Source organism: Microcaecilia unicolor, chromosome 8 (genome assembly GCF_901765095.1).
Source record: "Microcaecilia unicolor chromosome 8, aMicUni1.1, whole genome shotgun sequence".
NCBI lineage: Eukaryota > Metazoa > Chordata > Amphibia > Gymnophiona > Siphonopidae > Microcaecilia > Microcaecilia unicolor.
Window position 1 is genome coordinate 186,192,191 of NC_044038.1, and position 15,382 is coordinate 186,207,572.

At 45.4% G+C, this 15,382-nt stretch overlaps 1 protein-coding gene across 2 annotated transcripts in view; it reads right to left on the minus strand.

The window, feature by feature from the left end:
* The window catches only part of CDC23 (cell division cycle 23), a 106,862-nt gene that overhangs the window by 78,673 nt on the left and 12,807 nt on the right, over positions 1 to 15,382 (minus strand). For both annotated transcript variants that reach the window (XM_030212852.1, XM_030212853.1), the window contains exons 4-6: positions 4,663 to 4,705; positions 3,780 to 3,885; positions 3,505 to 3,637 (exon numbers count right to left, since the gene is read on the minus strand). In XM_030212852.1, coding sequence (XP_030068712.1) covers positions 3,505 to 3,637; positions 3,780 to 3,885; positions 4,663 to 4,705 — 282 coding nt within the window. The remainder of the gene's footprint in view (positions 1 to 3,504; positions 3,638 to 3,779; positions 3,886 to 4,662; positions 4,706 to 15,382) is intronic.

A 15,382-nucleotide genomic window follows, 5' to 3' on the forward strand; every position in this document is an offset into this window, starting at 1 on the left:
AATGTTCTCATAGCACCTACATCTCATTAACCTTCTTGCGCTGTGCGCATTGCCCTGAAAAGTTGTACTTGCAGTAGCAAGGTCAGTGAAACCAAATGTATGATGATCCACAATGCTCACACTTAATATAGTAGAAGTAACATTTTTAGAATGCCTCAAATTTGTGGAGGCATAGGGCATTTTAAATAGAACACTTATAAATGCTACAGGTTTACTAGTTTCGTGGATCATTCTTGCCTGGAAATAAGTAGGCTAAAATATAATGCAGCTGACTAGAATGTCTTGTACCAGAGTACTTTTTTTTTTTTTGTCGGTCAGCATGCGGAGTTGAAGAGATGTGCAGAATTGTACAAGAAAACTGCTTTTAATTTTCATAGATCTAGAAGCCTGGTTGCATAGACAACATTAAGTTGCAGTTATACTGCGTAACAAAATCCCTTTGAGTATTTTGATCTGAAAATTGGTACAGAATTTCCCTCAACTGCCTATACCAGATCCAAGGATACTTTTGCTGTTTGAATAAACAGAATTATGAGTAGCTTGACATTCTGATGAGGGGAGGGGAACAAAAGATGGCTTAAGCTTGAAGTAAAGTTGGAAATGTGCCAACAAATGAAGCATTGTGTACAGTCAGTGAATTGCCCAAAAGCTGTGTTCAATTGGTTTGCACCGAGCGGTTTATGAAAAGCAATTTCTGTATTTTCTTTGTATTCAAAGAACTATGAACATGTAAAAAGAGTAGACTAGTATTACCGTTAAGATGTTGTAAATAGCTGTTGGAAGTAGCAGTGCTACTCTCCCTTCTGTTCCTAAAGCTTCCCTGTGGGAATGTCCAGTAAAATAATAAACTGGGGGGGGAGGGGGGATGGAGGAGGAGAATGGGAGATGTGAGCTTTTGTTAAGATGCATTGAAAAGAAAACAATAAACTCCCCCCTCCTTCCTTGACCAAGTTGTACCGTATCTTTAAGTTTATAGGAAAAATTAGAAGATTGACACACAGGATAGAAAAATTGTCCAAAAATTTTTTATTTTTATTATTATTATTTTTTTTTTTAGCCTTAGACTAGTGTACATGTACAGATCTCCATTATTCTAAAATGACTCTCTTTACTACTTTGGTGGGCATGGGCCTGTGAAGTTCCAACAGAAAAAACATTCTTGTACCAGCTTTGTCCCAGTGGTGCTTTAAAATTATGTGACTAGTGTAAAAAAACATATAGCATGATAGGTTTAAAGAGCCATGTCAATTTACGCAGGGCTTTCCTGCAAAAAAGAAACCATTTCTTGTAGAAAAACTGCTGAATGTAAAGCCATGCAAAGTATATGGCTTGATGGAAAAAGTAATATTTTGTTTAACAATTCTTTAAGCAAGCACAAAGATGCCTTAACCTATGCCCTAAGTATAGGTGAATAGACATGTTTGGAGCTACTATGGCGCTTAGGTTGGACGTCTGAAAATGGGTATTTAGAGATCCACATTGCATAAACGGCCAGATAACAAATCTATGAAGCCCGAATGGAAAAAATGGATTTCTATCTGTGATAACAGGAAGGCCTGGTACATCTGGAGGACAAACACAGGGGAAAATCCCCCTGCCTGAGTGACTCCGGTGTGTACCAGAGCTCATGAATCAGGTTCGTCTGGACTTGCAGCCTTGTCTACAGCAGAGAGATCACCCGACTGAAAAAAAACGGAGGGTGATTGAAAATGGCCGCCATTCGCGCCACTTTCGCTGCCCCCGAGAGCGCGCCTGCGAAGACCTAACAGCTGGCGAAACAGACTTGTGAACTGGAAGAAGCACAGGCCCCGAAGCCACATCGAAAAAAACAAGAGCCAAATGTAGAAGAGCTGGCAGCGTTAAGTCCACGACGCCGATAGGCAGCAGAGCTCTGGAGCTTTTCAGCAATATCGGAACAAAACGCGTGCATGCGCGTCAGCCGTTCGCACCTTTTTTTTTTTTTTTTTTAACTAAAGCCCCGCTCATACAACTACAGGTAACAAAAAGAATAAAAATCTACTATATATTGACAGAGATGAGAGGCTTAATTCTGCCGTTGAATGACATACAGAACAGCTGATCAGCTACAAGAAAGCACTCACAGAGAACTAAACAGAGCTGCCTGCTCGTTAGGTCACTGGGGAAAGCACTGCTTCTCTTATCTCTCTTTGTATTTATTTATTTATTTATTTAATACTGGCTGCCTCTCCCAAAGGCAATACCCCCTTCTAGCAACAAGGGTAGCCCTTTCCTTTTTTTTTTTCTTTCTTTATTTTATTTATTTATTTATTTATTTTTTTCAAAGGGAGATGGGGAGGAAAAGGGGGAGGGACTCAGGACACCCGAGTGTAACACCCCAGAGGCTGAAATGTAACATTGCTAAATACCTAACAAGCCTCTAAAGAATTCCCCTGGCACAGAATAAAGAGAAAACAGAATAAAGATTAAACAGAAAAAGTTATAGACCAACCAAGAGAGACTAATGGGCTCACTTCCTACCTGCTGGGAGACTGAGAAAATACTGAGGCTAGGGTCACGTGACCAGGGCTCCTATTGGCTCGCTAGAGTCAGAGTTTTTTCTCAGTCTCCAACCTGCTGGAAGGTGAGCACAACCCATCAGTCCAATCCTGGGCCGGTCCGGAGGGATGCTAAGGAAAGGGATTTTCAATCAAGTATAACCTAGCCTCAGAATATAAGACTGGCAGGATAATACAAGATTATGGAGAAATTAGGCCTTACCTGCTAATTTTCTTTCCTTTAAGTCCCTTCAGGCCAGCACAGATGGATGGGCTATGCACTCCCACCAGCAGATGGAGACTGAGAACACCAAGTTTATGCAAGCCTATAAGATACCTGTACAGTACCTCTTAGAACCAGTCTGTTTTCAGTCTCCAGAAGATGATGGAAGAGGTAAGCCTGAGCAGTCCCAGTTGGGTGCTGAGGCCTTAGTGGAGGTTCTCTCCCTGTGGGTGCCCACGAGCCTTCCCTTGTGGGGTTAGTTTTCCAGCAGAAAAAAATATGGCATTAAGACAGGACCCCCCCCCCCCCCTCCCCCTTTTTTTTTCAAATACAAGACTAAACCCCAAGAGAAACAAGGGAAGGCTCCTAGGGACCAACAAGGAGAGAACCCCACCAAGACCTCTTTTTTAAAGTTTGCTTTCCCAAGTAATTATTATAAGGTGACCATACAAGTTGAAATTTGGATGTCTTCTCTTTTAATTCATGTCAATTCTTGCATCAAAATTTCTGACATTTTATTAATAGCTGGGGTTTTTTCCATGTTAGCCCGGAGGCATTTTACAGCTAGTAAAACTATGATGAATTAATTTGCGTATGTATTCTGGAATTTGTATACACCCCTCCTTTCCAAGCACAAATAGTACCGGGATGGGAGAAGAATACCTGTGGTGAGAGAGTCTCATGTACATTTCCACCACATACAATCAAAGTCCCCAGATATACTACATCCCCGCAACATGGAAGGACCCAACTAACAAACTTTACCATCTCTTTGTCCGTTATAAGGTTACACAGCTCCAGCCAGGCTCCCCAGTGTAACGGCAAGGCATGAGTTGCCTCCACAAACACATCAATGGCTTCTTTAACCAGGTCCAGCTTCCGCAACACCACGCCATATCTGAAATGGATGGAGGGGTTAAAAACAAGTCCAACCATTTTTAACCGCTGCTTCCAGTGCTCCCTCTAAAACCAGTGCAACTTTTTATTCTACACCTACAGAGTCCCTGAAAAAAAAAAAAAGAGCAATTGAACGCACTTACAGATAAAGACCAAATCCATCCAGCTCTTGGGCTCCGTGTTTTTTGCTTAGTTCCACCCTCAGCTCCCTCAGGGCCTCATTCTTTACCTGTCCCTTCTCCAGAGGACCTGCAGGAAAACAGTTTTCATATAAAACAAGAGACTAAGGAGGTCAGTACAAGTGGCTTTCACTGCTTCTCCACATGTAAAGAGTAGCGCTTGATGGTTTAAACCCTTTAGTGTCCAATGTTCCCGTAATAAGATATATGGAAACATATTGATGGGAACATTGGACACTAAAGGGTTAAATGCCTATTTACAAGTAGAGAAGCTGCAGGGTGCACAGAATTTAAGGGGGCATGTTCTGGGCAGTCCAAAATATTGATAGAGAATACACAGGTTTTTACAAATTTCCCCATCAGCATTTATACCTGCACTGAGGCAAGTGCGTCAGCAACCTGCTTGTGGGTCTTCACCAGTAATTGAGGCGGCAATTGTGCTTAACTCTGTCGTTTCTAACACCACTTTAGGATTCTTGTACTGGTTCCAACTATGTCTTCAACTAAAACTATCCAGGGATATTTGTTTTTCAAATTGATAGGCACCCCCCCCCCCCTCTGTTCCTGGACTGGACACTGCAGCAACTCGCCATGTACCTTCAGGAACTATCATGGACTAAAAAGAGTTCACCTGGTGTCTCCCTATTCACATCCGTCCCCTTCTTCTTTACATACTGCCCCCGTGCCCACACAGTTCAGGCATAATTTTTTCCATACATATTTGTAATAATCCCCACCTCCTACCCCAAACCAACCCACCAACTGCAGGTAAAGCAGTATCCTGCTGACTCTATACAAGTAGCTGTGCCGATTGGTTCTGAAACAAGCAAGCCAAATCGTTGCATACCCAGGCTGTCCACACTTTCATCATCCTTCTTCTTTTCTCCAGACTACAAAAAAAAGATAGAAACAGCAATAAGACTTTTTAAAATGGCTACAGTAAATTCTTCATATGTTTACCTTAATGGATAACCTGGAGTCATAAGAGTCCAGACAACAGGACATGTTAGTTGTCTTCTCAAAGGATAAGGGGTATGGGGTTGGGTGACAACAGGATGTATACAAAATTAGGATTGCAAGTTTCTAACGTTTTACACTGAATAGTGTTTTATTGTTCTCTCATAGGTTTCCCATTATTATGTAAAACTGCTGTTCTGCTTGTTATTCTTGTTCAACTGTATGCTGTATAGTTCCTTTGATCCTGACTAAAAACCATTTAACCTTAAAATGGGTACAGTAATATTTTACGAATGCTGGGGGGAGGGGGGAATCCTAGAATAACAGGTCTGTTAAAGTTAGAAAGCAACAGGGTATTTTTCTCAGTGTGTTTTTCTTTTTTTAATTTTGCTCCTTGGGCTTATTTGGAGGGAAGGGTTGCTTCCCCTCCCCATCTTTTTTTTGTTTTGTTACATTTGTACCCCACGCTTTCCCACTCATGGCAGGCTCAATGCGGCTTACAAGGGGCAATGGAGGGTTAAGTGACTTGCCCAGAGTCACAAGGAGCTGCCTGTGCCTGAAGTGGGAATTGAACTCAGTTCCTTAGTTCCCCAGGACCAAAGTCCACTACCCTAACCACTAGGCCACTCCACTCCCTGCTCTCTTCCTCCCTTTTCAATCTCCACCCCCCCCCCCCCCCAATCTGGGCCTGAGCTCCCAATCTAAATGGCTAGAGTGTTGTCTAGCATCAAGCAGAGCTACTAGGGCAGCAATTCCCAAACCTGTTCTATTTTCAGGATATCCACAACTAGAGATGTGCCGTATATAGTACTCCTCCCTCTCCTTCTCTGTCCATATCCAGCAGACAGCCAAGACCTGTCGCTTCTTTCTCTATAACATCAGCAAAATTCGCCCCTTCCTCTCCGAGCACACCACCCGAACTCTCATCCACTCTCTCATCACCTCTCGCCTTGACTACTGCAACCTACTCCTCACTGGTCTCCCACTTAACCATCTATCCCCCCCCTTCAATCAGTTCAGAACTCTGCTGCCCGTCTTTTCTTCCGCCTAGACCGATATGCTCATATCACCCCTCTCCTCAAGTCACTTCACTGGCTTCCGATCTGGTATCGCATACAGTTCAAGCTTCTCCTACTAACCTACAAATGCACTCAATCTGCAGCCCCTCATTACCTCTCTACCCTCATCTCCCCTTACGCTCCTACCCGTAACCTCCGCTCACAGGACAAATCCCTCCTCTCAGTACCCTTCTCCACCACCGCCAACTCCAGGCTCCGCCCTTTCTGCCTCGCCTCATCCTATGCTTGGAATAAACTCCTGAGCCCATACAAGCCCCCTCCCTGCCCATCTTCAAATCCTTGCTCAAAGCCCACCTCTTCAATGTCGCTTTCGGCACCTAACCATTGTACCTCTATCCAGGAAATCTAGACTGCCCCCAATTTGATTGACTGCACTTTTTTGTCCTTTAGATTGTAAGCTCCTTTGAGCAGGGACTGTCCCTTCTTTGTTAGATTGTACAGCGCTGCGTAACCCTGGTAGCACTTTAGAAATGTTAAATAGTAGTAGTAGTATTTGGCTGAATACGAATAACAAAAGGCTGAATACAAATAATGGACACCGAGCTTTAACATAAATAAAACAAGCAAGGTGAAATCAGAGATCAAGTGTTTATTTCAGTAGGATTTAGCACAGTAGAGCCCCAGAATCACTATTCGGCCAAATACGAATAATGTATTTGGGGCCGAATCTAATAAGAATATTCGGTACAGAGGAATCCAAGATGGCGCTGGGCTAGGAAGACGCGTCTCTCGAGTCCCTCCAACCCTATGTTTGCTAAAGCATTTGCGGGGATTGAAGGTACTCACTCACGGAGAACGGAGTGATCATGGCAGTGGTGATGAGTGGCTGGGAGACGCTGCTTCGGTGAAAACGGCAGTGGGGAACGGCAAGGAGAGAAATGGACTGCAACTGCATGTGGCGGGGGAGACGTGAACTCGAGTGAGCAAAGTGCGCGGGCGTGAAGAGTCTTGCATGCGGAGATTGGAGAGCTGGTGAGGGCAGACAGCTTTTACAGAGATCTGGCGGCAGGAGGTATGGAGACGTCTACTACCCTATCCTCCAATGTCTCGAACCTCTTCTCTACCACTGCACCATCCAAATCTGTCAACAAAGCCGTCTCTTCCTACAATACTATTCTATCCTCTGCCTTAGACAATCTTGCATCTCTCATGCCCCGTCCTATAAGACGTACCAAACCTCAGCCCTGGCTGACCTCTAAAATCCGCTACCTACGTTCCTGTACCCACTCCGCCGAACGCCTCTGGCTGAAATCTCGTGCCCTTGCTGACTTCACACACTTCAAGTTCATGTTGACCTCCTTCCAATCTGCTCTCTTGCTTGCCAAACAGGACTACTACATCCAGCTAATTCTCTCGGCTCTAACCCTCAACTTCGCTTCGCCACACTGAAATCTCTCCTCAAGGTGCCTCCTTCTCCAACTTCCCCCTCACTATCTACCCAGACCCTAGCTGAGTTCTTCCATGACAAGGTTCAGAAGATAAACCTCGAATTCTCTACCAAGCCACCCCCACCTCTCTCTCCCCTTGTCCGTTCCCCTATCTCTCCAACCCCTCCGACCTTTTCCTCTTTTCCCGAAGTCACTGATGAAGAAACACATCTTCTCTCCTTCTCAAAACGAACTATCTGTTCCTCTGATCCCATTCTTACCCACCTTCTTAACACCATCTCTCCTACTCTCACCCCTTTTATCTGTCATATCCTCAATCTTTCACTTTCCACTGCGACCGTTCCTGATGCCTTCAAACATGCTGTGGTCACACCACTCCTGAAGAAGCCTTCACTTGACCCTACCTGTCTTTCCAACTACCGACCCATCTCCCTCCTCCCCTTCCTCTCTAAGATACTTGAACGCGCCGTTCACCACCGCTGTCTTGACTTTCTTTCATCTCAAGCTATTCTTGACCCACTCCAATCTGGCTTTCACCCTCTTCATTCAACTGAAACTGCACTTACAAAAGTTTCCAACGACCTGTTACTGGCCAAATACAAAAGGTCTCTATTCTATCCTCATCTTTCTTGATCTATCCGCTGCTTTTGACACTGTTGATCACAGCCTACTCCTTGATACGCTGTCTTCACTTGGATTCCAGGGCTGTTCTTTCCTGGTTCTCCTCCTACCTCTCGCTTTGCACCTTTAGTGTACACTCTAGTGGATCCTCTTCCACTTCTTTCCCACTACCAATCGGTGTACCTCATGGTTCTGTTCTCGGTCCTCTCCTGTTCTCCATCTACACTTCTTCCCTTGGCTTTGAAGTCAGAATGATTGAATATTTTAACACCCAACAGAAAGGACTTAACAAGGATCTGGGGTTCCTAGCCCATTATAAACCATAAAGCTGTATGTCTCTGTTGATCACCCTCCCCTCACCTATCCACACCCACCCTGTTAGAATATCAATGATATGCTTTGATGTCCCCATGCATACTTCCTACCCCACCCCCCTCCTCCCACCCTGTCAGACTGTCATAGTAATGCTTGAATGTTTTCACTTATATACACTGTCAGCTAGCACATTTGCTTATTTCCGATCTGAGGAAGAAGGGCAACCTTCGAAAGCTAATCAAGAAATGTATTAAGTTATGTCCAATAAAAAAGGTATCATCTTATTTTCTTTTCCATGTTTTATTTTGTTTGATTTCTATTGATAACCCTTGAAGAAGCAAATTTTGGCTAAAGCCCGGCAGCAGAAAGAGATCCTTTGAAAAATTGTAAAATTGAAGTATTTCAGGACTTGGCTTGGTCTACACTGCAGAAGTGTTTGTCCTTCCGGGAAATTACAAAATTTATGAGATCCAAAAGGGATAAAGTATAAGTGGCTCTTCCCGTTTGGGATTTGGCTAACAGTGGATGGTAAATCGCGTAAGGTCAAGACTCCAGAGGAGGCATAGTCAGCACTGCGGTCCCTGGGGTCCAGAGATGTACCAGCTCAGAAGGAGACACAGGAGCCTGCTGGACAGCCCAGAACAGATTCAGCATGGCAGAAAGTGGTGAATCGAGGGAAGACTTCTTCTGACAAGCAAGCTTCTTGAAGGAAGACTGAGTTGTTTGACTAGTAGTGAACTGCTTGAATCAGTGGGGGAGCTGGGTGGGGGGGAATGTGGGAGGTTTAAATGTAAGTTTTGTGGATATAAGCAGGGTGATGGGAGGGACAGGGATTAATGTTGGAAAGGGTAAAGGTCCGGAAGAGTGTGTGGATTCCTAGGGAGATGGCTGATTTTCTGGCAGGAAGATCAGTTATAGGGGAGGGGTTGGGTGGGGAGGAAAGGGAGCAGAAGGGGAAGAGAAAGGGACAGGGGGGAGGGCAGAGAATGCTTGAGGGGAAGGTGGAGGGACAAGGGGATTGGGGAGGGGGTGATACATTGTTGGTGGGCACATGGAATGTGAATGGGTTAAACAACCAGGGGAAACGTAGTAGAGTATTTAAGGAGTTGGGTAGGCTGAAATGGGATGTAACGTTTTTGCAAGAAACACATTTAAGGCCAAGGAACGTTTATTTGCTCAGTCGTAAGCCTTTTCGGGAAGTGGTGGTTCATTAGGGATCAGGACCAAAAATGTTGGGGGGGGGGGGGGGGGGGCTATTTTGATCAGGCAAAATTGTGGATTTGTGACTAAAGATGTGTTTCGGGACACTAGTGGACGATGTGTGGGTCTTAGAGGGTGGCTGCAGGGAAGGAGTTGACATTGATTAATATTTATGCTCCAAATGTAGGTTAGAGGGGATTTTTTTCAAACGCTAAAAGATGAAATCTTGGGTTTTGTGAGAGGGCAAGTTGTGGTAGGGAGGGATTTTAATATTGCCCCTGATGCAAGGTTAGATCATTCGACAGGAGGAGGGCAGCAGAGTGGCCCTGGGAGAAAAGCATGGCTACAATTTTTGAAGGGGTTGGAGGTGGTGGACTGTTGGAGGTTAATGCATGGGGTACAGCGGGATTACACCTTTTACGCACATGCTGCTCAGACGTACTCTCAGATAGATGGGCTTTGGGTTTATCATAATGGGTGGCATATGGTGGGGGCTGCTGAGGTAGAGACTATTTGCATTTCTGATCATGCTCCAATGTGGATTAAATTACATGGAGTGGGTCACTGCAGGAGAAAAGGAGTCTGGAGACTCAATGAATCTTTGCTTGGGAATGAGAAAGTGCGGGAAGACATACAGCACACAATTCAGGAATTCCAATGTTTTAATGATAATGGGGAAGTAAAGGATGGGGTGCTATGGGATGCGTTGAAAGCAGTGGTGAGGGGTGTTCTGATTAAGTGGGGGGCTCGTAGGAAAAGGGAAAAAGGCCATTGCACTTAGAACAGAGGCACAAAAGGAACCCTTCATCGCAGGTATGGGCAGATGTAAAACAAGTAAGAAGGGAATTGGCACAATTACATATAGCAGAGGTGGATTTTATGAGAACTAAGCTTAAGCAACAGTATTTTGAATTTGCTAATAAATCCAGTGCAATGTTGGCCCGTTATCTGCGGGCGCGAAGAGGTCGTTCCCATATTCAGCAGGTGAGGGATGAGAGTGGTAGATGGCAGTATACTGACTTAGATATGGGAAATTGTTTCATGGCATATTATCAAAAACTTTATAATGCGTCTGGAGAGCCACAGGGAGTGGATATGGCTCGGTTTTTGGATCAGATCCTGTTGCCACGTTTGGATGAATCTGAAAGAGTTCAGCTTAGGGAACCCATTAGGCTAGGGGAAGTTCAAGGGGTGATAAAATGACTCCCTAATGGTAAAGCGCCTGGTCTAGATGGATACTCGGTGAAGTTTTATAAATGCTTTGTGGGGTAGGTGGGTGACCTCTTGGTGAGAGTGAGTAATGGTGTTTTGGAGGGTAATGGGCTGCCAGTATCTATGTTTGAGGCTGGGATAACGGTTTTGCATAAACCTGGAAAAGATCCGGTGGTTTGTGCGGCCTATTTCACTTTTGAATGTGGATGCAAAGATAGTGGCTAAGCTCTTGGCTAATAGGCTGGCTAGGGTGTTACCGAAGTTGGTACATATTGACCAATCGGGATTTATTCCGAGAAGACAGGTAGGGGATAACATTAGGAGTACACTTCATTTGATATGGGAGGCACAAAGATCCCGGGCTACCACAGCTCTATTGGCTATAGATTCGGAGAAGGCTTTTGACCGGGTGAGCTGGTGGTTTTTACGCACAGTGATGAGTCGTATGGGTTTGGGAGATAATTTTGGGAGGTGGTTGGCAGCTTTATATGCAGTACCAAAGGCATGTATTAACATCAATGGGGGATATACTCCTTTCTTCCCAATAAGTAGAGGGACCAGGCAGGGATGCCCCTTGTCACCACTCCTCTATGCCCTGTACATGGAGCCATTGGCGGTGTTGATACGGCAGCATCCAGACTTTCAGGGGATTGAGGTTGGGGGGATAGAACATCGAATTGTGTTATTTGCGGACGATGTGTTACTTTATGTGGTGGATCCTGAGAGGACGCTACCTGTGGTTTGGGGATTTTGGAGGAATATGAACGATATGCTGGCCTAAAAGTCAATATGGATGAGTGAATTATTGGGGATTTCATTGCAACAGGGGGGAAAAAAGTAGATTGAGAACACTGTTTGCGTTAAGTGGGCTAAGCATCATTTTAGGTATCTAGGGATTCAGATTCCTAGGGACTTCAGTAGGGTGTATAGTCATAATTACGGGAAGATAATAGATCAAATTTGGGGGGAGTTGTCCCATTGGAAGGGATTGTAGTTGTCGTGGTGGGGGCGTATGGCAGTGGTGAAAATGAATGTGCTGCCTAGATTATTATTTTTGTTTCAGGCGTTTCCAGTTGCGGTTCCGAAACGGGTTTTTAAGCATTTGCAGGGGTTGGTGGGCCAGTTTATATGGGGAGGTAGAGATCCTCGGTTGGCCAGACAGGTGCTGTGGGGGGGCTCCAGAGAGGGGGGGTAGAACAGTGCCTAATATTGAATAGTATTATGTTGCTGCCCAACTGAGGATGATTACGGACTTGGAGAGGGGGATAACTAAGCCTGCTAGTCAGCTAGAGCAATCATATAGTCCGCGTAGGCCGTTGAGCTCTTACTTATGGACTACGGAAGGAATGGGACTGGTAATGGAAGGGATTCAGAACCCATATGTGAGACACTTGATGGAGATGTGGGCAGGTGTGAGGAGGAAATGGGGGCAGTCAGATGGGGCATCGACAATGGCGCCCTTAAGATGGGAGCCGAGATTTGGGGCAGGCAGAGGAAATGTTAGTTTTGTGAGGTGGGAGCAGGCGGGGATTGTGAATTTTCGGGTGGTGCTACAAGGGAAGAGGTTGAAGAGTTTTGAAATTATGTGTTCCATGTATAATTTATCAGGGAAAGATAAATTTCCATATATACAGATCCAAAACTTTGTGGGGAAATTGGTTTAGAAGGGAGGAAATCCACAGGAGAGGCAGAGTTTGGAAAATTTATGGCTTTTGTTGAAGATGTTCCCAGGCCATTATCAGTGATATATAAATTCTTGAGGGGACATGATTCTAGGCCATTTGGTTTTCAGGGGGCTTGGGAGGAGGATTTAAACTATCGCTTTTCTGATCAGGAGTGGGAAATCATATGTAGTGAAGTGAGTAAGGCCTCGGTATGTGTCTTGGTGCAGGAAACTGCATATAAAGTTCTATCCAGATGGTATTACACGCCAGAGAGATTGAAGAAGATGTACCCCGGTACTACTACTACTTAACATTTCTAGAGCGCTACTAGGGTTACGGAGCGCTGTACAAATTAACGAATAAGGACGGTCCCTGCTCAGAAGAGCTTACAATCTAAAGGATGTTGGAGGTGTGGTTTACAACAGGGGTCTTTTATGCATATATGGTGGATATGTCCTGGGGTGGTACCTTTTTGGCAAGAAGTTATGAAAGCACTAGTAAAAAAAGCCCCGTTTCTGATGCAAATGAAACAGGGGCTAGCAAGGTTTTCTTCAGAGTGTGCATGTGGGAGTGTGTGTGTCCCTGCCCTCTGCCCTCTCTCTCTCTCTCCCTCCCCCTCCGAGTCCAGTCCTTCAGTGTTAAGTTTCCTGCTGTACTGTGTTACAGAGAGAGTGAGGGCGTCTCTGTCCCCTCCCCCCTCTGAGTCCTTCACTGTTACAGAGAGAGATTTCGTGCTGTGCTGTTTTCCTTCACTCATGGGGAAACCGGATATCTCTGGCGCTTCACACTTCCGGCTGGAGGCTTCAGAACGTTGGTGTTGCCTTTTATATATAGAGATTAGTGAAGTTAATTGGATCATCTTTGGTATGTAGCCCTACGGTGTGTCTATTGGGATTATAGAATGTGAGGGAATCTTGGGAGGAGCGGAAATGGATGCGCTGGGGGCTTGCAGCAGCTAAGTGCCTTATAGCACAGTATTGGAAGAGGGTGGATTCCCCGACATTGAGTGATTGGAAGTGCAAATTAGGTCAGTTGGTGCAAATGGAACAATTAACTGCTCACCGCAGGGATGGGACATGGGGGCATAAGCGAAGATGGGCTCGATTACAACAGAGATTGGCACGTATTTAGGTTAATGGAATTCTATTAGAGGGGGAAGGGTTGGGGGAGAGTGAGTGCCCCAAAGAACCATGGGGTGCTCTCAAGTTGAGTGGGGGTTGGAGATGGTTAGAGGGTAGGGGAGAGGGATGTTGTATTATAGGAGTACAAGGTCTAGTTAGACAGTAGTTGTTGTGTTTTTGGGGATGAACTTGTTATTTGTTGTAGTGGGTACATAGTAGTTGAGTACTTATGAGCCCCTGCGTGGGCAAATGTGAGCAAGATGTGCTCTTGTTATGGAGTTATGAGAAATAAAAAAACATTTTAAAGTGAAAAAAAAAAAAAGAATATTCGGTACAGCTCCATCAGCAGAAATCCAGCACAGAGAAGGAATCCTGAAACCTCAGAGCAATTTATCATGCTTCTTGGAAGGACAAATTTTCATCCCTACTATTCCAGTCAAGGTGACCCACTGCTACAGCACTTGGGAGAAAAGGCTTTTTTTTTTTTTTACCTAAAATACGGAGCCTGAAAGCCTTATTTCTCCATTTCACCCTGGGGCTAAGCTCTAACCGACAGCCTTTGGGAGGAGAATGCAAGACGTTGCTCACATAAGAAGTGATGACCACAAGGAAAACTGCCTTGAGAGCGAGGTCCTTAATGGAGGCCTGCTGAAAAGGCTCAAACGGGTTCCCTGGAGAGCACCTTAAAAACCAAGTTCAGGTCCCAGGAGGGAAAGCAAAGCTGAACAGGGTACACAAATGAGCAACCTCCACATGCTCTGCCAGGGAGAGGCCCTGCACTTTGTCTCAAGAACCGGAAAGGGAAGCCACCTGGACCTTGATGGAATTCAGGGCCAGGCCCCAACCTCAACCTTGTTACAAAAATGCTAAGACTTTGGGAATCTGTGCCTTCCATAAGAGCAGAACCCACTCAGAACACCAACCCCCCCCCCCCCCCCCAAGACCCGCACATAAGCCAAGGATGTGGAAGACTTCCGGGACTCAAGAACGGTGTAAGCCAGTCACCGCAGATGAGAAGCTGCACCTCACCAACCGCTGCCTTTCAACAGCTAAACGGTAAGACAGAAGGGATCCAGATCTTCCATTTCCACTGGTCCCTGCTGCAAGAGCCCGTGGCCCCTAGGCAGTGGTTCTGCTAACAGCAGGCGATCTATGTCTACATACCTCAGATACCAGCACCAATCCGGAGCCAAAAGGAGGGCACACAATTCCGTACAACAACAGTTGGCCTATCAAAGGGAAGACATTCCTGTGCCGGCTACTGTTGAACCAAGGCATCAATCCCCTGCAAGGCCACCTCCCTCCAGTGGCTGAGGAATCATTTTATCTCAGCATTGGAGCTCACGACCATCAAGTCAAACACTGGCAGTCCTGAATGACCCAGCAGGCCTCTGGTCCCAGCTCTCACTCCCCTGGATCCAAATGGGAACGGCTGAGGAAGTCCACCTGGACGTTGTTTTTGCCCGCTATGTGTACTGCTGATAATGGCAGAGGCTCACAACTTTCAGTGCCAATGCCTGGCTCTGGACACCGCCTTACTTATGCAAGCCACCACTGTGGAACTGTCTGTCACCACCTGGACTGCCTTTCCCCGAAGCAGGGAAAGAACTCCTTCAAGGGCCACATCCACATCCTAATGAGAGACTGACAGCCAACTTCAGTGAAATGTTAAAATAAAAAGGCTCTCTACAAGTAAGACCTACAGCTCTGAAATTCTTTCAGCTGAACAAATGGCTAAACACACTTTTAGGGTAGGTCCTTAAGCATTACCTTTTTCAATGGTTCAAAATGAGGCACACTCAAGACTCCAGCACTAAATTCAGATTCCATTCAGGAAAATGTGGATGCACTGGGGGGTCTAAGATAAGTTACTCCCCTCAGGAAGTAAGCTACATCTGGAAAAGAGGACAATGATGTTCTTTCAAAAGGATCACTACAGCATTCGAGTGAAGGCAAGCCTTTCTATATGAACTGTAGTTCTCCATTCCTCGTTTCTTCTACACAACTCTG